The sequence below is a fragment of the Nicotiana tabacum genome, chromosome 20, assembly GCF_000715075.1.
Source record: "Nicotiana tabacum cultivar K326 chromosome 20, ASM71507v2, whole genome shotgun sequence".
NCBI classification, from domain to species: Eukaryota; Viridiplantae; Streptophyta; class Magnoliopsida; order Solanales; family Solanaceae; genus Nicotiana; species Nicotiana tabacum.
In genome coordinates, this window is record NC_134099.1 from 151,601,495 (window position 1) to 151,623,966 (window position 22,472).

Sequence of the window (22,472 nt, forward strand, 5' to 3'; positions counted from 1 at the left end):
TTCGAGTTCGATCAAGCGCTAGCTCGGCTACTGAGCCCACGGACTACCCAATTTTGGGAAAATGCTCACTCGGGGACTGCCTACAAAGCCTAAGGGCTAACTTTAATTCAAGTTCGGAACCCTGCTTGAACTCAAAGCACCGATGTCTCGAGCTTACATTAAATCAATTTAAGCCTAACTCGAGGGTTAACAAAAACCTTAAGGGGTATTATGTCGATCGATTAAAACCTAAGGGTATATTATGTTCCGAGTCCAGTGTTCGGGCCAGTCACCAAGGTTATGCGATCAAAATTTTTCACAGGTAAAGATAGAATGAAAATTCAACACGAGCCAAAAATAAGACAAAGAGATCCTTTTATATTTACGAAAGATGGTTACAAGATATCATTACAACATCCACGAAGGATCCTTACACGGAAACAAAGGAGCGAAAAACAAAAATTAAGGACCTAATCTACTTTTAAGGTCGCGCCCTGGGGAGTGACATCTTCGGGAACCTCCTTCTCAGGGGCCCTTTTCGATCTTTGAAAATGTCCGAGTGATCGAAGAGATTCAGGGCAGAGAGCCCTCGATGAGTGTAACTGTATTTCCAGTAGCGGGGATTGAGCATTCTATTGAGATTTCGGCCCATCGTATGTTAATGAAAAAGAGCGACAAAAGAAAAAGACCAGAAGGAAAGACAAGAAGATGTAGCTTCACCTTCTACCACAAGAAAAATCAAAAGGGTTGCAAGATGCACGAACAACGATCCAAGAATGATCATCCTTGGGACATTGTTCCGGTGTGGGATGCAAAAGTTAGAAGATGATAGTGCCACCTCATTCCATGGAAAGCAAAAGGAATGAAATGCCACACCAGGCTAAAGTTAAGAGAGATAATCAGCAGTGTGAAGTTCACATGTTTTTTGACGCAAGAAGGGTTCGGCATCCTTCTCATGTTGTTTCAAATCGAAGCTTTGAAAAAGGAGACCTTGGAATAACTGGTAAAATTGCTCCCGTATGACCTTGTGTTCGCAGGTTGGAACCATGGAAATGGATGATTAAAGAATGAAGCAAAAAAGGGAAAAGATCAAAAGAAGATAAAGATGAGAAAAGTACAGTTCTTTGTTCAGCAGAGTGCCTCCTATTTATAGAAGGGCGACGATGAATCGGCAGCGCTAGTGACCGACCAAAACTGACACGCATTTGATGTTTTGGGGAAGAGCACCGACGTGACATTTCTGGACATTTCAAGCACCTACATCACGAGCATGACATCATCATGAGAAGCTCGAGAAGATTGAGGTGAACATCGTCTTATCATCTTTTCCTAAGAAACGCCGGGATATCTGTATACGGTCAAAATTATATGCCCCCGATGTGAAAGATCGAGGTTCCATCCTTGGCTCAAGTTCGGAAGAGGTCGAGTTCGAAATCGGTGGACCAGACTCAAGCTCGAAGACAGAGCATAGTGCCCGGAGACAGGAGTTCGAGGAGTATCAACGTCGAGTGCGCTCGACCTCGAAATAGTACAGTTATGGATTTGTACCGGAGCGAGCTAGATTCTTGCCACGTCCCCTAAGTCATGGCATAAATCACGGAATAGGATTGTACAATTTTGTACTAGACGGTTAGATAGTTGTACCAAGAATATTCCTTACTGTAAATGGAAGTATTCCTTATTTAGGGTTCCCTCCATTATATAAGGGGGATCCCAATCATTTCTAAGATTATCTTTTACTGAGCAAAGAATAGACTCTCTACTTTTTGCCTGTTGTTCATCAGAATTGTCCCTTAGCTTAATTGTTCTTACTTTGATCTTCTTACTTTATTGTTCTTATTGCCCTAAGCCACCTCGAGGTCACCTTCTCGAGGTCACTGCTGCTAACTAACATTGGTTTGATTCACTTCTATCTTTCATTTCTACTTCATATTTCTTGATTATTAATTGATATTGAACTAAATTACGTATCTTTAAAACCACAAATCAAGTTTAATTGTTGCTCGTATTTTCGAGGTAAACAATTGATTTGCTGCTTTGATTCATTACTAGAATATTAATAACTAACAAGGTTTTTGGTTTCATATAGAGATTATTTGTTACTTTCACTCAACACATATATTATTTTGATTAATCAACCAATTTTCTTTGTTATAAAATTTCAAATACTTTTAAATATAAAAGGCATTTAAAACATTTCATGTACAAATGTACTATAGAAAAGTACATGAATTTTTTTTCTCATTGATATAAATATATTCTCTTCCTTAATTCTCTCCTTTAAGGAAGTAATATTTCAAATATCATATTATCACATGGAATATTATATTGGAACATTCTTTGACATGCTTTACAAACTTTATTTGAAGCCTTTCTTTTTTTTAAAAAAAATAAATCCAAACGCTAACTCTTTGGTTCTATGGATTGCCTGCGAAAGAACATTTCAGAGGAAAAGTTCAGCTGCTCGTTCAAACCCTAACTCTTTGGTTCTATGGATCCTCGTCGTCCCTCTCGGGTTATAGATCCAAAAGTTCGTCGGGTGGGTTTTTTCGCACCCGACCCACACATTAACGACCCGGATAACCATCCCGGGCTTTCCTCATCTCCATCCGGTAATTCAATGATCCCTCATGCCTTCGAGAGCGTCTCACAGGCTGTTCCTGTTCCTAATTCTACGTCTACGTCGCGGCCTCGGCGGTCTTCTTTTGACGAGAGTGAGCAATTGGTAGGAAGCTACAATCCTATGCAGTCGGTGCTTGGGACTTCGCCGGCGTCTAGTGGAATTGGCGTAGAGGGAGAGTTTTCCGAGGACTCAACACACTGGAGTCGTCAAACTGACGGCTTCGGTTTGACTTCAGCTGCCCGATTGACAGAGTCGAAAGACGATCAAGGTACCTCTAGCATTCGTAATTTGGCCCATTTAAACTGGGCATTATTGTTGATTTATGATTCCCTAAGTTTTCGTATAGGTATTTGCAATGCTAGATAATGTGGAAAGCGTCTTTGTATTTGTGTAAACTGGCAGTACGAACTTTTGCTCTCTTTCTTTATTATTTACGACGGTGGCGTTCGAGCCAGCTTAGACACATTTTGATTATTCCAGAGGTACGTGCTACCTCCCCAACATACCTACTACCTCCCACCAGTACCGAGATACCTGCTACCTCCCACCAGTACCGAGATACTTGCTACCTCCCACCAGTACCGAGATACTTGCTACCTCCCACCAGTACCGAGATACCTGCTACCTTCCACCAGCACAGGTACCTGCGACCTCCCACTAGCACAAGTAGCAGTTAACTCTGCCCACCAAGGCTTAGGCAGATGGAGACTTTTCCTCATTGCATTCGTTGCTCGATTTGGAGTACATGACAATTAGATTTAAACTTTTGAACCCGATCCTAATATCAACTGAACACAAGATCCAGAGATTCTATGTAGTATACTCTTCTGAGACCATATACTCTGCACATTCAGTATCATCTTGTAACTTGTAATTCTAGCTTTATTTATGAGGCACTATATGGTAATGTTTGATCTTATAATTAGGACGACATGTGGAGCATTGTTACTGATGTAGTTCAAAAGTTTTATCTGAGCTATCATTTCTGACTTTTCACATCTTAGGAGCAAGAATGCTGGTGATAAATAATGCTTTCCTGCTCACATTATTTGCACTAAACCCCTTTATTCGTCAATTAACAACAATTAGGTGGGCTGAAAAGCGAGTTCTTCCTCCCAAGAACTTTGATCTTGCTAGAACCAGTGTTTCTCAGATGATGATAAAAAACATTTTTGTCTTGCAGAACTGATCAGTGCACAAGTTGCTGAAACTTCAAATGAGGTAGAAAGAAATGCAAAGCCACTGAAAGGGAAGACCACCAAAGCTGAAAGGCGTGCACTGCAGGAGGCTCAAAGAGCTGCAAAAGCTGCTGGAAAAGGTTTCAATCATCTTCCCTATTAAGTTAGGAAAGCAACCGCTATACGTTATCTTCACACAGGGGAGTAGGGTGGAAACAAGGATTTTAGAGTTTACTTTCTTTGTGATACAACTTCTGTTAACTAGTTTGTGTCTTTATTATTCAGACTTCATCTGGGGCTAACTTGTCTAGCGAAAGAATTTGTTATTGTTCATTTTCTAGAATCATATGATTTTCTGCTTACATACTTGTACAACGTTGTGATTTCTATGAAACGCCTCTCTCCGTCAGCAATCCCCACCTTTTCCAGTTGCTTGTGCTTCTTTCTTGTTAATGGATGCCTCTGTTTATTGAATGTGCTGCTTTTGAAACATCAATCTTGTTGTTTGATTGTCATGCTTGATAGTAGAATTGATAGAAAAAAAGAAGAAGATAATGGAACTGATAGAGGATAGAGTATATACTTGTTTAGGTTTTTTTTTTTATTTGATAAGTTATACTTGGTAAGTTTTTATATGACTGTGTTTGTGAGACTCCATATATCCTGATTTTCTTTCAGAGAAAAAGTTATGCCATCACCTGGCATCTATTTTTTTTTTTTTTTGATAGGTAGACCTGGCATCTCTTACAAGTGTTATTAGCTTTATTCTTAAAATAGCCATCTCTTTGTGATGTTGAGAATATCTAGTTGTGTGTCTCTGAGTAAAGATATGAAATGTACTAGCTGCTAATACACAGCATATGTATTTGCATCCATAAGATTCTCCAAGGACCTAGGTAGGTCAATGTCGAAGGCTTGCTTATTTTCATTTGTAACCACCAAATTGTGTCATAGAAAATTATTAGTCTTAATTATTATCTTCACGTTCTCTTGAAACATTGGGGGTTGGAGTGAAACGGCATTAAAGAAATGAATTGGTTCCTCCTATTTCACTTTTTATTTGCTTTCTTCTTGAAACATTGGGGGTTGGAGTGAAACGGCATTAAATGGAGCAAAATGAATATTGAAGATTCATTAGTCGAACACTAGTCCATGACTAGCTCGGACTTGAAGGCATAGTAGTAATAGTTGTTCTTGCTTTCTTTTTTGAAACATGAAAGAAGGTTTATAGTTGTGACTTGTGACATTACCGTAAGAAGATTTCTGAATAGTGAGTACATGATGGTAATTGGAGCTTCCAAAAGCTGTATGCTAATTAAAGTTAGGTCAAAAAATCTTTTTGCGGAGTCATTAAATCATCTTTCTGAAAATTTATTTTATTTTTGGATCATATATAGGTGGAGAAACATCTGGGACAAAGTTACATGGACAGTCTGGTAAACCTTCTAAGAAGCCTTCACAAAAGAAAGATGGTGGCCCCGTGATATCATCTGTAGCTACTTCTCAGACAAAAGGAGGTGACCGACCACTAGAGAAAGATCGCAAGAAAGATGTACCTGCTCCTAGGATGCAATTTGATGATAATAATCGTGTTGAAAAAGCTAAGAAACGTGCAGTAGTTAAAAAGACTGAAGCTAGAAATAGGGCAGAACTGTTTCGGCATTTACCTCAGTATGAACAAGGAACTCAGCTACCTGATCTTGAATCAAGGTTTTTCCACCTTGACCCTATGCATCCTGCAGTTTACAAGGTAACTTCCCCATGCGTCATGTCCCATTTTTGTTTATTTCTGCTTTGAAATGGGAACATTTCACAGAAGTAGTTGTCTAAGATACTAAGCTTGTCATGGAGGACTTTATTCAGCAAGTAACAAGAAGAGATGCACATTATCATCTTGCTTCGTGATATTGCATCTGTTGTCAGATGCACTAAGACTGTATTATCACCGGACTGCTGAGATCCCTGCTGTTTTGACTTTCACTATGCCTCAGTCCCAACCTAATTTGAGTCAGTATATGAATCCTCTATATTTATTTCGCTTTGAACCAGTTTCATTATGTTACTCAATAATTTAAGTTTCTCAAACTCTAGATATCCCCTACAATTTCTATGGACATACAAATCTCTAAACAAACTAAAAAGAACTTTAGCAAACATTGAATGATTGAACCTAATGGAAGTGTACTAGTATGACAAAACCTTAAATCTCATAAATTGGTATTACCTAGGTGGAGTTTTTGCTTTCTTTCCTTTTGATCTTTTCACTAAGTTTGTGTGAATTTCAGGAAATTATAAGTCTTTTGAGATAACTTCATTCGGTTCGTCCCATTTTAAACCCTCCAATCACTGTTGTACCTCACCTGCCGATGGATACATCTGGAGATCTAAGTAGTACATTGCTAGATCATATCAGATGTTCTTCTCTCATTTTATCTTCTATATTTTCTTACTTTAGGAAGCAGATGCTCTAACTACTGAGCTACATGCTCTTTTCCTAATTTTATCCTCTAAATTTTCTTACTTTAAGTTAATTTTATTTGCTTTATGATATCATTATACCCAATTTTTTTTTAGTTAAAAATTTGAATACAACTACTAGTTGTAGTTTGTGATTAAATGTGGACTTAAAGCATTGTTAATTCTAGTATGACACTAAGTGGTTTAGAAATGTCACATGTCTCCATGATTGTTTCTGAACTTCTTACCAGGTAGGACTGCAGTATTTGGCTGGGGATGTTGTTGGGGGAAATGCTCGCTGTGTTGCAATGCTGCAAGCATTTCAACAAGCCATCAGAGATTACTCTACACCTCGTGAAAAAGCTCTAGGTAGAGATTTAACAGCAAGGATCAATGGCTATGTTTCATTTTTTAACGAGTGTAGACCCCTTTCTATTAGCATGGGAAATGCAATTCGCTTTCTAAAAGCTCGTATAGCCAAGTTATCTTTAACTCTTTCTGAGTCAGAAGCAAAGGCTGCTCTTTACTCAGATATTGAGCGCTTCATTAATGAGAAGATAGTACTAGCTGACAGAGTAATAATAAGACAGGCAGTTACGAAGGTCAGAGATGGTGATGTTCTTCTCACATTTGGTTCTTCCTCTGTTGTTGAAATGATTCTGCTACACGCTTACGAGCTTGGGAAGCGATTTCGTGTAATAGTGGTAGATTCTCGCCCTAGACTTGAAGGCAAGGCACTACTTCGGAGGCTGGTGAAGAAGGGCCTGTGTTGTACATACACTCATATAAATGCTATTTCTTACATTATGCATGAAGTCACTAGAGTGTTCATGGGTGCTGCATCTGTATTATCTAATGGGACTGTGTACTCTAGAATTGGGACTGCATGTGTTGCTATGGTTGCTCATGCATTCCGTGTTCCTCTACTGATTTGTTGTGAAGCATATAAGTTTCACGAGAGAGTGCAGCTTGATTCTGTTTGTTCCAATGAGCTAGGTATGTCCTATTCATAGATTATATTTCCTGCCATATATTGCAATATTATCTGTGTGGCTATATTGTCTATTAACTCAATTGCAGGTGAACCAGATGCCATTTCCAAAGTTCCTGGTGGACTGGATGTCAATTTTTCGGATAACTGGACAAGCAATGATAATATTCAGCTTCTGAATTTGATGTGAGTGGTTTTCTTCTTTTAGAGTCTGTTTGGAAAGTCATCCTGTAATTGGAATTGGTGTAATTAATAGGGTAGTAATTACACAGCCTAGTAATTTCACAGTTGTGTAATTACGACGACTTGTTTGTTTGTCATAGTGTAATTACACTGTAATTACAAGTTTACTGTTTGGTTGCACAAGTGTAATTACACAGTTAGATTAAATTTTAAATTAAGTAATTATCAAAACTTAAAGCTAATATAATAGATATATGCCTATAAATTTTTGTAAATATAAATGACATTATATTTGGTATTTAAGATGTATATTTTTTCGTGAATATACATTAATTAGTAATCATGTATTTATAACTAATATTGTAATTTTTTTTATATATATTTATATTTAAATTAGTAATATTTAATTTAGATATTTACAAAAATTAAAGATATATGTTTTGTAAGAACATCATGGAATTCATGTTTGATAAAATAAATTAATATTTATAAAATAATGTCATAACATAATTCAAATGTTTGATAAAACTAATCAATCAATTTTAACTAAAAAATGAACGACATGCAATGTGAGCCAATACTACTAAAACAAGTAAATTGGAACTATGAATATAACACATTTTCAAAATTCAAAAAAAATAAAATCGTTTAACATATGTCAAATTCCAACATAGTAATAGTAAGTTCCACTGCAATTTAAGATAAGGAAATATGATATGTTTATAACCACATTCAACAACGAAATTCCACTTTAATTACATCACTCATTATATGCCAAGTTTGTTAATGACTCATTAATTCTAATATTAGGGGGTATAGTTTCAAAAAAATAGAATAATAAACTACATAAAAAATAAAATATAAGCAATTACATGGAATCACAAGAAATAAAGATAGAGAAATAAAAGATAAATAATGTACAAAGAAAAATATATTTTAAAATTTCAAAAAAAAAAAAAAGTAAAAATAAAATTAAAAAATTAAAAAAATAGAAATAAAAAGTTATAAAGAAAATAAATTAAAATAAAAACAAAAAGGAAAGAAACTAAAAAGCAACCTTGTAATTACACAGTGTAATTACCACCAATTTTCACCTCCCCCTTGAGAATTGGAGAGTGTAATTACACCCCTCCAATTACACCCAATTCCATGCTGACCAAGTAATTACTTGGCCAAACAAACATGTCAAACTGTGTAATTACATCCAATTACACTTAAATCCATTTCCAAGGTGGCTTTCCAAACAGACTCTTAATTTTCTCTCACAAATTAAGGATAAATTATAGTTTCCTTTGATTTTTATAAAGCTCTATCTGTCCATAATGTCCTAATATTGTTAAATCGAGTCTTTAGCATTGGGGAGTTTGTTATGGTTTATCTGCTTTCTTCCCCATCTGCATTAGATACATTACAAGGGCATTGGGGTAGGAACAAAAAACTTCACATATATCTAGGAAAAGAAAAGTTTCATGACATCAAGAAAAGGATGAACCTTAGTTTTATGATGAAATGTGGAGTAGAAGTGCATAACAACTTAAAATCCTCCGAAGCTACCTATTATTTACAAGAACAAACTGAATTGCCCTTGAGCTCCCTAGGAAAAAGTCATTTTCCACTACGCTGCTCCTTTCAAAATCACTGCCTCAACTCCTTAGTAAGCTGTAACTTGCTTAAAGTTTCCGGACTAAAATGGTTACTTGAGAAATCGAATGTTGTCAACTAGAAGTGAGTCGGAAAACAAAGATACGTTGTAGTGCACAATTTTAGGCTAGAAAACATAAATGTGAGTCCTAAGACACTACTCAAAAAGAAAGTCCGACTCCTAAGATGCTCTTCTGGTAATAAGATGTTGAAAACGTATTGACAAGTAGAGAAGAAGTAACTTTTCCTCAGAGAAGTTTTTAGTCAACCCTTAAAGGAAATTAAACAAATAAGATTTTCTCATTCATCTAATACCTAATCCATGATTTTAATAGGTATGATGTTACTCCTTCAGACTATGTCTCAATGATCATCACAGATTATGGCATGGTAAGTGAATTTCACAATTTTGCTTGCAACCTTAGTTCTTTAGATTTCATTACTGCAGTTTGAAATCTTTAGGAGTTGTATCCTTTTATCCCTACTCATTTCATGGTCTTTTGGTGTTTTTCAGATACCAACTACAAGTGTGCCTGTGATTGTGCGAGAGTATGGGAGAGAACACCTCCTCATATGAATTTAGCAATTGGATGTGGCAACGGCTACCAACTTACTGACAAATTTTTGCTGTCATATAATACCTTATAGGAAATGAATGCATTCACTAAAATCATTAACCTCACAGAAAAAAATGAATGCATGCATTAATTTTTTTTTGTCTTGGAGTTTATAGAAATTTACACAGGTCTCAGTAAGATCTTTTATTTAAAATATTATTTCTCTGACAAATTACTAGGTCATAGGTGTCGGGTGGCCCTTTGTTGGACTGATGTTTGTATATTTTACAATACAAAATCTCTCTCGGAAGATTCCGCTAAGATTTTGAGATTCTTGTGCAACTGTTTGTGCAGTTAGCTTCACAAGCAGACTAATATGCATGACTAATACTTTCTTAGCTTACTTAGAGCCCGTTTGGATGAACTTGTTTTAAGTGACTTTTAAGCCAAAATAGCTTTTAAGCTATAAGTTAGGAATTCTAACCTTTTGCTTTTGGCTTGTTTTTTGTCATTTTAGCTTAAAAATAAGTGCTTAAAAGCACTTTTTTACTTTATCCAAACACTACAAAATGACTTAAAAGCTATTTTAGCTTAAAAGCACTTAAAACAAGTCAATCCAAACGGGCTCTTAATCTCGAGACATCAGGGGCGGTCCGACGAATTTTGTGGCCTAAAGTCAAATTTTATGAGGGCATTAACTTTTTTTAAATATTTATTTATTTATTTGAAGTCTATTTTTCTAGCTTTTCTTAGATACAAAGTTTTTAATGATTTTCTTATAATCAATAACTCTTAATAAGTATTTCTCAATTGACAATATAACTAATCCACTTAACCTTTCTTGAGACATTGTGGATCTTTGGTAAGATTTTATTAATTTTAATTTTGAAAACTTCTTTCCACTGAAGCACCGGTAACATGAGTTATTAACATTATTCCATAAGTAATATAGACATTTGGAAAAGAATCAGATCTTTTTATTTGATTGAGTGTATCAATTAAATTGTTATCTTCTAATTGTACTATTTTCCTTAATACTTTTAATTAGAAAATAAATCTAAATCACCAATATCAAATTGATTATTATGCTTTAAGGAACATTCAAGATTAAAGCAATATGTTTTCAAATTTTCATCATCTAGTGATCTTAGTTTTTACCGCTAAATAGAAAATCAAAAATATTTTCATATGCTTCGAATTGCTCAAATATATTTTGAAGTGAAAAAATAGTCTTGTCTATTATGTATAAAAGTAATCAATGGGTAACGTAGGAGACATCTCTATTTTTTTTCCCAGGGAATTTTTGAATTTCCACTGGTTAGCTTTTACGTCGCTCCATAAAATAAAATGTGAATAACCCGTCCTCTAAAGGACTCTTCGAAAGATTTTGAGATTTCATTATCAACATTATCATCAAATTGTTACTTCATATATATTATACATTTCTTATGAAATTTGGGTTCGATATTCATTTCAAGTGCAAATTTCCTTGCAAAAATCTTAGCAGTTGCAAATTGTTATATTTATTAAAGAAAGAAATCGAACTTTTTCACTTCACAAAACTTTTTTAAAAGGCTGAATACATACGGAGACACTTAAAGTTGACACGATTTTTCATTTAGACACCTGAACTTAAGGGTGTTCCTATTGAGCACTTATACTAACCGAAACTTATTCCAATTGAGCACTTCTTTGACAATCAGCCAAGCTTACAAAGTTTGTACAATGCACTCGCTGCTGATGTGGCGAATGGCGAATAAAAAAAGGACATATATTATTTTGAGTAAAAAAAAAGGAAAAACTATGTTAAATCTATTTAATAAACAAAATAATCGGTGGCCTTGGTGTTCTTTACTATTTTCATGTGTGTTCTTGTTCTAAGCATGATTTTAATCCAAATTTTTAAGAGAAACTCCTCCAAATTTGTTATAACTTCAACTAAAGTTTGCCCACGACGACCCGAAGACAGACCCAATATTAATTTCCCAAACTTTCATCAAATCAAATAATCCATTTTAAACCTTCAAGCTTTTTAAATACCCCATTAATGGTGGCTTTCATTTAGTCGCAGTTCTCTGCAACAAGATTTGAACATTTTCTTGCTTGAATCCGGGAATCTCAAATCCCTCCAAAAGCTTCTCCTCTGAAAGTGGGAACACAACTCCTATCTTTGAATGAGGATATTGATCTGATATTTTCATTATCTCAACAGACATTTGCCTTTAGCATCAGCTCTTTTTTCTGCTTTACTTCATTGCTCCTCCTCTCTATTAGCTCTTAATGCATACAGTGAAGCAAGAATTTGGCAAGTATTTGTTTCAAGTCTTTACTAAATAGACTGGTGTCATGCCCTTAGTATTACACGAGAGAAAGAAGGGGGTGTGGCTGCTTCTCTACGGCCAGCGATGTCATGGCAGATTTATTTTGTTTTTGAGGGAGAAGAAGAAAAGAAAAAAGAAAAAAGAAAAAAATAAAAATCTGTTTTTTGGGTTTCACGCGCCTATATCGGATGAAACTCACTTTATGTGCCAACTCAGCAACAAGTGCTCAATTGGAATAAGTTTCACGTAGTATAAATACTCAATAAGAACACCCTTAAGTTCAAGTGTCTAAATGAAAAATCGTGTAAACTTGACTTGTCTCCGTATGTATTCAGCCTTTTTAAAACTAATACATAACCTATTAGGTGTAACAAAAAATGGAGCCTCCACAAATATGGGGCCTAAAGCAATTGCTTTGTTGCGAGACACTTGGTTATGAAAAAATATTTTTGTTATCGTTGGTAGATGGAAAAAAGAAAAAAGAAGAGCTGATAGCATCGATCCCTTGCGAGAAAATTTCAAAGGCTAGACCAAAATGTCCCTATTTCTGTATTCTTTTTTAGTTTGTGTCACATAAATAATACTGTAATTTTTCTATTTTTCCATCTTTTATTTGATGGTTTGAATGTACAAGTAGAAGAAAATGAAAAGAAATGGTTAAAAATAGTTCATAAAGAAAACAACACATACAAATTTAATTTTAAATAAATTTTGATTGTAATCTTTTTATAAAATAATACTGTAGTAAGTATTAATGTGTGTATCAAAGAAAGAACTGTCTCAGATTAAAACAGAGTAAGTTATGTTAGACATATCATTACTTGAAAAGTAAACTTTTCTATATCCTACTTGCTAAAAAAAAAAACCCGGTAATAGTATAGTACTTGATATCAGTATTAGCTAATTAAAACTATATCAAGTATAAAATAATACTTGAATTGAGATATTAGTTATACTACTAGTATTAGTGACACTGAAAATAGAAAAAGCCAAATACCAAGTTATATACTGGAACTTATTTTTTCCTAAATAGTTCCCACCAAACGGCCCTCAAGGGTTTAAGCCAGCAGAACAAGGGTTTAACGACCGAGAAAATTCACATTTCTGCAGAAAAATTGATATCAATGGCGTCTTCACTATCGAGAAAGCTTTTACGCACGATGCTGACGAACCCTATATCCATTAAAGCTTCGCAACTATCTTCTTTTTGCACAAAAATCTCTTCAGCTACAGAGGATTTCTCCTCTCCGGATGCTGACCGCATTGAGTTGGAGTCCGCATCGGACGCCGAACCCGAATCAACTGGGTTTTCATCACCTTCAGCTTCTGATTTTAATCAAGAACGCAAATTCGTTGAACGTCCCCTAGAGAATGGTTTAGAAGTTGGTATTTACAAGGTGAATTTTGATAAATAGAATTGGAATTCATATATTAATGCATTGGCTTGCGCGTTATCAATCATTTTGGACTCTAACCTAATGTTTTTGTATATATTAATTTTTATGTCTTTGTATGATATAATGTTCAAATGTACCGGTAAGAAGGTTTGTGCATACACCTATTGGGGTTTATATGCACGTATATTGTTGAACATTCACTTTGTAGTTACACGGCGGATTGTGATAAATGGAGATAAATTTACACTCTTTATGCATCTGTTAGTTGCAATTAATGGATTAAGAGATTGCTTTGGATAGCATGTACCAAAACAGACAGGATCCTATCTGTACATGTATGAACTTGTGTGTCCCCATAGATAAGGAGGTATAGCTTAGTCAAAAGGACCCCCCCCCCCCCAATCATGAGATTGGGGATTCGAGACACCAAGGGAAGTGGGAAAAGACTGTTGGACACTGGGGGAGGGGAGTTTGGGGGTGATATTTACCAATCTTTTTGGCTCTAAATGTCAATGTCGGTTAAGATGGATTGGTTATGTCCTGAGTGGACTTCCAGATGCATCGGTTTGTAGGTGCAAAACCATGGTGAGTGAATGTGTTAAAAGGGGACGAGGCGGACGTAGAATCACATGGAAGGAAGTTGTCTTAGAAAACCTACAATTTCCTGGAATCTATGCAGACTTAGTGAAAGGTAGGGCAGAAAGAAAAAAAATCTATATAGGTGATGCACGCAGGGGTTGGGTCTAGTGGTAAGAGCGCATCATGTGATGTGTGGTTTAAGTGCACATCGTAGGTTTGAACCCTTCCACAAACAAAAGCCTTACATTTAAGTGGACACTCGAGAAGTTGATACCAATTATTTAGGAATATAGTCATGTTAGTATGTTTACTTTAGATCCTATGCTTTCTAGGAGTCTATTACCCTTTCAGAGATCTTTATGCTTGTAGAAAATATAGTGAATTTCTTTATCGAAAAAGCTAGTAGAAAATATTGTGAACTTCCAGTACACTTTATTTTTATTTTTTAGTTTTTATGTTTTATTTTTTATAGTGTTGGTCTGATATGAATATAAATGGAGAGTCATAGTCGTGTGAGGATTCGTATAGCGGACCCCAAATTTGGGATTGAGGCATATTTGTAGGCATTTAATAGATTAAAACATTATTTTGCATACTATGCTTCATACAGACACAATCCTGACTAGACACGATCCTGACTGTTCAAGTGTAATTTATGTGTCTATGTATGTTATGATATGTAAAGGCACCAATAGAGTTTATGCATACATTTTATGGTGTTTATATGCTTGTAATTCTTTGACGATTGAGTGGGGATTTGTCTGTTTGTTTTTTGCTTTGGGTTGTGATCGGAATTATTTAGTATTGGAATGAAACAGATCCGAGTAGAGCGAAATGGATATAGATGATTCATCTAACCAACCCCTAACTGTAATTGGGATTAGGACACGGTTGATTGATTGAATTGTGTTTGAATTAGCCGTGTGAAGATTATGGTTTGCCAGTTTTGACAGAGAAATTGGTACAACTGCAATACCTACTTCCTATCCCAGCAAATGCAAAAAGATAAGAGGCAAAAATCATAGTCATATTAGCTTTCCGCGAATATAAGTTGGTTTGATGTTTTTCGTTGAATCTGAACAGGCAATCTTGGTTGGTCAAGTTGGCCAGACACCAATACAAAAGAAGTTGAAGAGTGGGAGGACCGTTACTCTGCTATCCCTTGGAACAGGTGGGATTCGGAACAACAGGAGGCCATTTGATAATGAAGAGCCAAGAGAATACGCCAATAGGTGTGCAGTTCAGTGGCACAGGGTCTCAGTCTATCCTGAGAGGTTGGGGGAAATGGCCATGAAGAGTATTGTTCCAGGGTATGCTTCCATTTTTCTTTCATCTCCTTACTTTTGAAGTTAAATATGGGTCATGTGATTGCATATATTCTTGTAATCCTGTGTTCTCTAAGGGTTTTAAGTTTTTTTTTTTTTTTTTTTTGCTTAAAATTGAACCTGAGGGGTTGTGTTAATCTAGAGCTCACTTCTAATTCCTTTTTGTTGTGAAGTCAATATAAGCGCCTGCTTCATGGTTAAGCCTTGAATGAGAGATCAATAGAAAAAACCAATTGACTTATTCACTGCTTTTCATTTTTTCCCTAAATCATAAGAGTCCCAAAAAAAAATTTCATACATGAAATTCTACATCCCTGACGTCTGGGTCAGTGTCATAAAATTACACAATATTTAAAAAAAATATAAAACGAATTGCTAGATTTTCAGCTGATTTTGAGGGCCAACTTCCTCCCAGGAAAAGAAATAGACTGAATTTTGCCATCTGGTGAAAGTTTGGTGTGCATCTTTGACTGAATGCTTACTTTCTAATCTGTAGTTTCATACTTCTGCTTCCAGCTCTTGTCAAATGATGTGCTAATCTTCTGATAGTAGTTTGATGCACTGCATATTGTAGTTCAATCTTGTATGTGGAGGGTAACCTTGAATCAAAAATCTTCACTGATCCTATCACTGGTCTTGTGCGGCGCATACGAGAGGTTGCTGTACGAAGAAATGGTAATTTCAGCCCTATGCATATTTTCTACTACTTCACTAAAGTTAGTTTCTCTTGCATTTTCCTGCATATAGTTTTAAAGCCTGTTACTATTTCAGCCCTATGGATAGCTTTTATTTTGTTTTTTCAGTATGCAATCATTTTGCCATCAGAAATGAGTGAGATTTCTAATGGCTGTATACATGTTTCACCTTGACTTGAAATTGTAGATTCTCTTTGGACATACCAGGTGGAATATACATATATACTGGATTCTAGTGTTAGGTTACCGTGCCTGTGTGGCCCTCTCAGCAACTGCTTCTTTTGAAGGCTGGGTCAGTTGCTGCAGTAACATTTCAGAGTCTGTAAATTGCACTTAGTTGATCCCTTTTCTCCATCTTCTATCATAGCTAGGGGTGGGCATCGGTCGGTTCGGTTCGGTTATGAATATTATCGGTTATCGATTTACAAATATCATAGCTCGATAACCAAACCTATAAGATATTGGTTATCGATTATCGGTTAATCGGTTATCGATCATTATCGGTTCGGTTATCGGTTTACCCGATAAGATAAAACAACTAAAACAGCTTCGCAATATATAAAACTGTTTTGCTAAAACAGTTTTATAAGATTTGCAATGTATAAAACAGTTTCGGTAAAATCAGTGTTCTTAGGATCTTCTTTGTTCAAACGACTAGCAGTAAATCTTTGTGCATTGTTATCTGTTTTTTTACTCTAGTACAGAATTATGTATATAGATTAAAAAGTTTATTAGTTATGAAATACAAATTTTATAACACTGACACAAGATAACTTTGTAACAGCTCAACAATTAAAGCACACTTACGTCGGCCTGAGTCTTGATGGGCGTAATACGATTGACGCCGACCTGAGTCTTGACGGGCTGACTGGTGAGGGCGTGAGGCGGAGAAACTGAGAAAGAATAGGGAAATCAAAGAGTGAACTATGAATTATGAAACCCTAGTATGTATATACTTAAGGGTAAACTAGTAAATTAGTTAATCCTTATTGGGTTATCGGTTTTACCCAATAACAGAATTGCCAAACCGAGCCCGAACTGATAACCCAATAAAAAAAAAGTTAACCCGTTACTGAACCGTTAACCCAATAACCCAATACCGATAACCCAATAAATAATTAACGGTTCGGGTTATCGATTTTACCCGATATATGCCCACCCCTAATCATAGCCCACCCTTTTAAGTTTGAATTTTGAAGATGTCCCGTAGAACTTAAGTTTATGAGCTTCGGGTGAAAGTAACCTAGGGGCTACACTTGAATTACAAGCCAATTTCGAAGGGCTTTAAAGCAAACCATGGATGCATATTGTACCGGCTTCTGAAACAACCTAGAATTCATATGTTAGTGAAAAGTAAGCTATTTTTTTTTTTTTTGAGATGGCTAGGAAAAGTAAGTTATGTCCCTTGACAAATAAGGATTTGTCTCTGAAATCTCATGGTACCACTAATGGTGGCGCTATCTCTATTCCCAAAGCATGTTGTGCTATAGTTTTTACTGGAAAAAAGGTTTTTTGTTCTAAAGCATGGGTGGTATGGTATTCTATCGTTGCCTGTAGTGATCATGCGTAAAACCATATCGGGGAATAGGTCCAGGAAACATGCAAACTTCAATAGAATTTGTTTCATTTGCCACGAAGAACCTTTATGAACCCTAATTCCCTGGCTCTTTGCAGGTCGTCTGGTTTTCCTTGGGAATGGGAATGAAGCCCAGCAGCCATCACAAGCAGAAATCAAAGGGGTTGGTTATTACTGAGAGTGAGCTTGTAATGAAAGTAATTGAATCTTTATGTAGAAGAATTGTATTTGAGTTGTTTTTTGTTTCTTTTCTCCTCACATTAATCCTAAGAGGTTAATTTCAAACCAGCCATCTGATGCTCACTATGTAAACTGAATCAGTGATCTAATAGTTCTGCACCTATTAAGTTGTGTTCTGATAATTTTTTTCATCTGTCTGCTGGCTAAGTTATTCATATTAGCTTTGGGCAATTATTACACACCTCAATCCTCATTGTCTCTTCCACTGACTAATCTGCAAGTGTTTTGTGGAAAGCAATACTTTCCAAAAAGGCAGTTGGTTACTTTAGTCTTTTAGAGCATATGGAGGAGTGTGATTTTGCCTTTGCTATTTTGGGAGGTGTCTTACAAGAGAGCAACTGATGCATAGCAAAAATCACTTGGTAGACTATTTTAGTAATTTTCTCCACAAGTAGGCCCTTACTATATTTCCCTTGTAGCTCCTTGGTTTGGTATAAACACCTGGTGTAGATATATGTTTACCCTCTTCAATGTTCTTGAAAAATGGTCTTCATATAGATGTTTTCTCTTTATACCTATCTAATATTATATTTTAGAAGGCAGTGGTTGCAAGTATATTCATGTCTTCTACTCAAACTCAATATAATCGAAAAAATGGTAGACCGGTGCACAAAGTAGGGCCGCACCAAGGGGTGTGATATAGACAATCTACCCAAATGCAAGCATTAGTGGCTGCTTCCACTGCTTGAACCCGTGACCTTAGGCCACAAAGAGATAACTTTGCCGTTGCTTCAAGGCTCCCTTCCACTCGAACTCAATATAATCTATTATTACAAGTGCACTGTCCTTTAACTACTAAATGAAGCGTCAATAGCAGACAGAAACAAATATAACAAATAAAACCTCTTTAAGTCCACTTAGCATTGGTGATGGTGGTTCTTCTTCTCAAATTAGATAAATTTGTTACATTTTCTATATATTTTTTCATATTCACCAGCCAGTTGTTAGGATCTCCTTGGATTTTCTTTTATGTGTTTTCTTTGTCCACTTTTTCTCTTTGTTTTCAGTTTCGGGAGCCGCGGAATCAATGTATATCACAAACCTTTAATGAATGAATATACCAATTAGATATCAATATATTGCGCATATAATCATTAAAGGACGCGATAGGAAAGTTGAACTCACTCTATCTTTAATCAGGTATTTCGAGATGCCCCGAAAATAAAATTTTACTGATAGCGAATGTTTTATCCCGCCTCATTAATGAATTTGCTTAGAGTGTATTTGAATTAGTCAACCAGTGAATGTTAGGTATCTAATGCCTGCAAAAATGAAGATGGCACACACTGCAAAAAAGGATTTTTCTGTAGTTTATGAGGTTATCTTTAACAAGCATTTCTTAGTTAAGTAAAGCAGCAACCAATGCCTTATGTACAGCAAAAAAAACTTTGAATCTTTTAATAATGATAAGAACATGATCAAAGAAAGACTATTGATCATTGTGATTTGTGAATGTAATCTTAACCTGATCTCTACGTTTGAATGTTGTACTCCACATGCGCCCCTACCTTATCTTTTTGCACTTTGCACAAAGGAAGCAAAGAGCAAATAAATGAATAACAAAGCCAAGAAACTAGGGGACTAATGATAGCTTTTGTTTTTTTTAAAAAAAACCTCTGGATGATGGCCAAACAACCCTATTTTTCTCATAATTAAGTTGTAACTTTTGGCGTTTAAGACAAGAGGATTGCTCTGATGGTAAGTAACTTCCACTTCCAATCAAGAGGTTGTGAGTTCGAGTCTCCCCAAGAGCAAGGTGAGAAGTTCTTGTAGGGAAGGATGTCGGGGGTCTATTTGGAAACAGCCTCTCTACCCCAGGGTAGGGGTAAGGTCTGCGTCACACTACCCTCCCCATTAAATAGGATTATACTGGGTTGTTATTGTTGTTGTTGTTGTTGTTGTTATTTTGGCGTTTAAACTTCTTTAAATAGCTCTTAAAAGCATTATCTTATTTCTCAAATATTTTATTTATTCAGTATATTCTTTCAAGAGAAGGGGAGCCTTGGTGTAATTGGTAAAGTTACTGTCATATAACTAGGAGATTATAAGTTGGAGCCGTAGAAACAACCTCTTACAGAAATAGGTTGCGTACAATACACCCTTGTGGTCCGCAGTGGCGGAGGTAGGATTTCTTGCTAAGGGGTTCAAAAAAGAAAAAAAAGAAAAAAATTAGAAAAGATTGTAGCTAGTGAGAATTAAACCAATAACCTTACAAAAGGCTTTGAACCCCTTGATCACTAAAATATGTTTTTGGGTTGTGATCAAGGGGGTCAAAACATAATAGATAGCAGTAAAAAATAAATTTTGCTTTATATATACAGTGTAACTTTTCGGCGACGGAAATTCGGGTGAAACCCCTCCCGCCCCCTAAATCTGCCCCTAGTGATCCGGTCCTTCCCCGGAGGAACATAGCGGAAACTTGGTGAACCGGGCTATCGTGTATTCTTTCAAGATCCGATTTCTCGAACTTAACGATTTACATTAATGAAAAGATAAAACTAAATTTTGCAGCCACATCACCTGTCAGTCTGCAGGCAAGAAAATTTGATTTCACTTTTGAGGACTTCTATGATTAAAAAATAACGCAGTTCAATTTATTGGGATTCTCATGTTTCTTTGATTTAATCCACACCAAAGATACGCACCATTATCAATGATTGAAACATGTACTAACATTTATTCCCTTTGTAGCAGATGCAGAAATTTCACATAGTAAAGTATTAAGCAAGTTGCCAGGAAAAGAAACTAAAGCTTTAAACTGTGTAAAAAAGCAGTCAAGAAAAGAAGGAAATTGAAAAGAAAAGCAGCAAACATTAGCTGATTGGGGGTTTCAATGATGACCATGGTTCAATTTCCTACAAGAGGACAAACATAGGACCCCTATTACACATAGACATAAAATCTAAAGTAAGATTTAGATGTTATTCTCACCTGTTCGGAAACAACTAAAATCATCAAATAATTTTTCTAACGACCATAGTAAACAGACATGAGCAATATGCTAAATAATACCCTCTCCGTCCAAATTTACTTGTTCATTATACTAAAAATAAATATTAACTTTTATTTGTTCCGTTGAAAAATCAATAGATAATTTATTTTCTTATACCTATTTTACCCTTATCATTTTCCAGCGTTTTGAATTTATAATAGTAAAAGTTAGTTTTTCAATAATAATAATAATTTGGGGTGATATATGTCACGCCCCGACCTTGGGGAGCGCGACAGGCGCTCAACCGAGATAACCCGACTGACAAGCCTGCTAGATTGCCTTCTACTCAACTCACTCATAAATAAAGAGAAGATATACATCTCGTTAATTAGATAATGAAAAGTTCATGTGAACAACACCAATTTATCACCATTAGTTACTTCATTTCTAAGTCTCTAAATACATACACTTTCATGGTTCGAAGTGGAACAAGTAATTTAAATACAACAAAACTTGTTTGACTTTTTTTCAACATCAATATACACCCCACACTGTGTCTACGGAGCCTCTGATAGATACAAAAGAGTACTATGATAATGCAAGCAATAAGGAACCGGCTATACCTCAAACACAATACACGGGGAACAAAAGATAGACGACCCCAAAATGAAGTGGAGCTCACTAAATCTGCTGGGAAGAGGGTGTACAGCTATCACTGATCAATGCCACCTGCTGCAGAACCACCTGCATCCATTAAAAATGCAGCGCCCTCGGCAAAAGTGACGTTAGTACATATGGAATAGTACTAGTATGTATGACTAAACATCCTCTCAATAGAACGAGTAATAACACAAGGAAGAACAATCATAGAATCACTGAGAGCCTCAATCAATACCAAAATATCAAGTTCGGAACAAGACACGTTTTTAAGTAAATTTTCATATTTTAGGTTGGAAGATCTTTAGTACCAATATACCACAGTGTATTTAGCACGGAGTCTGATCACAGCCCGATCGGCTAGACTGTCTCACCGAAAGACATTCAATCACAATTTCAAGCACAATCACCACCATATGTGTGGCATGGCGTCCGATCACAACCCGACCGGCTAGGCCGTCTCACCACAATGCCGTATGGATCGACATCACCCTTTTCTAGCAATCATCTCATCCCAATAAAGGGGAATAATCACATCACATCAATCTCATCCCAAATAAGGGGAACAATCACAATCCACTCCAATATCGGCACGTGTAGTTTCAGGGTTAGGTTATTTCAACCTACCCTTCCTCGGTGACTAACGATACTCCCAAAGTTTTTATTATTTAAAGGACTTTCAGCTCATTTCAATGTCTTTTACACGTCTTTTCATTTCATTGGCACTAGTGGCCCCAAATGTAATAGCATTCTTGGCACGTTGGCCGTATTTCATATTTCATGCTCACCTCTTTCACTCTCAAACATCATCATAGATTATCAACAACAAGGCATTTCTATTCAAGTCTTTAAATACATATATGAGCAAATAAGAGTCTTCGGGACAATGAGATTTCTTACACAATTTGACATAATAGCTTTCATTTGAAACACGACTTGAATTCATAACATATTAATACACAGCCTGTTAAAACTCATATTTTCGTACATGAAAATACGCCATAAATAAATTAATGAGAGCCCAGGAGTGAGATGTCACGTCCCGCAGTACTATATTACGACGATGTTGCACCCTGTAGTATTGTGCGTTGAATTTGTTGTAAGGTAATTGTCATCAGTCCAAGGAAAAGATTATTTGGAG

At 35.9% G+C, this 22,472-nt stretch overlaps 2 protein-coding genes across 2 annotated transcripts; both read left to right on the top strand.

The window, feature by feature from the left end:
• Nucleotides 1–2,332: 2,332 nt before the first annotated feature.
• Nucleotides 2,333–9,951, top strand: LOC107816033 (uncharacterized). Its single transcript, XM_016641711.2, has 7 exons — nucleotides 2,333–2,870; nucleotides 3,786–3,920; nucleotides 5,178–5,530; nucleotides 6,489–7,233; nucleotides 7,318–7,414; nucleotides 9,388–9,442; nucleotides 9,567–9,951. Exons 1-7 carry the CDS (start codon nucleotides 2,471–2,473, stop codon nucleotides 9,627–9,629), a joined length of 1,848 nt encoding a protein of 615 aa, XP_016497197.1. The 5' UTR covers nucleotides 2,333–2,470; the 3' UTR covers nucleotides 9,630–9,951.
• A 2,994-nt stretch (nucleotides 9,952–12,945) lies between these two features.
• Nucleotides 12,946–17,873, top strand: LOC107816032 (single-stranded DNA-binding protein, mitochondrial). Its single transcript, XM_016641710.2, has 4 exons — nucleotides 12,946–13,327; nucleotides 14,990–15,216; nucleotides 15,806–15,906; nucleotides 17,601–17,873. Exons 1-4 carry the CDS (start codon nucleotides 13,055–13,057, stop codon nucleotides 17,678–17,680), a joined length of 681 nt encoding a protein of 226 aa, XP_016497196.1. The 5' UTR covers nucleotides 12,946–13,054; the 3' UTR covers nucleotides 17,681–17,873.
• The last annotated feature ends 4,599 nt before the right edge of the window (nucleotides 17,874–22,472 follow it).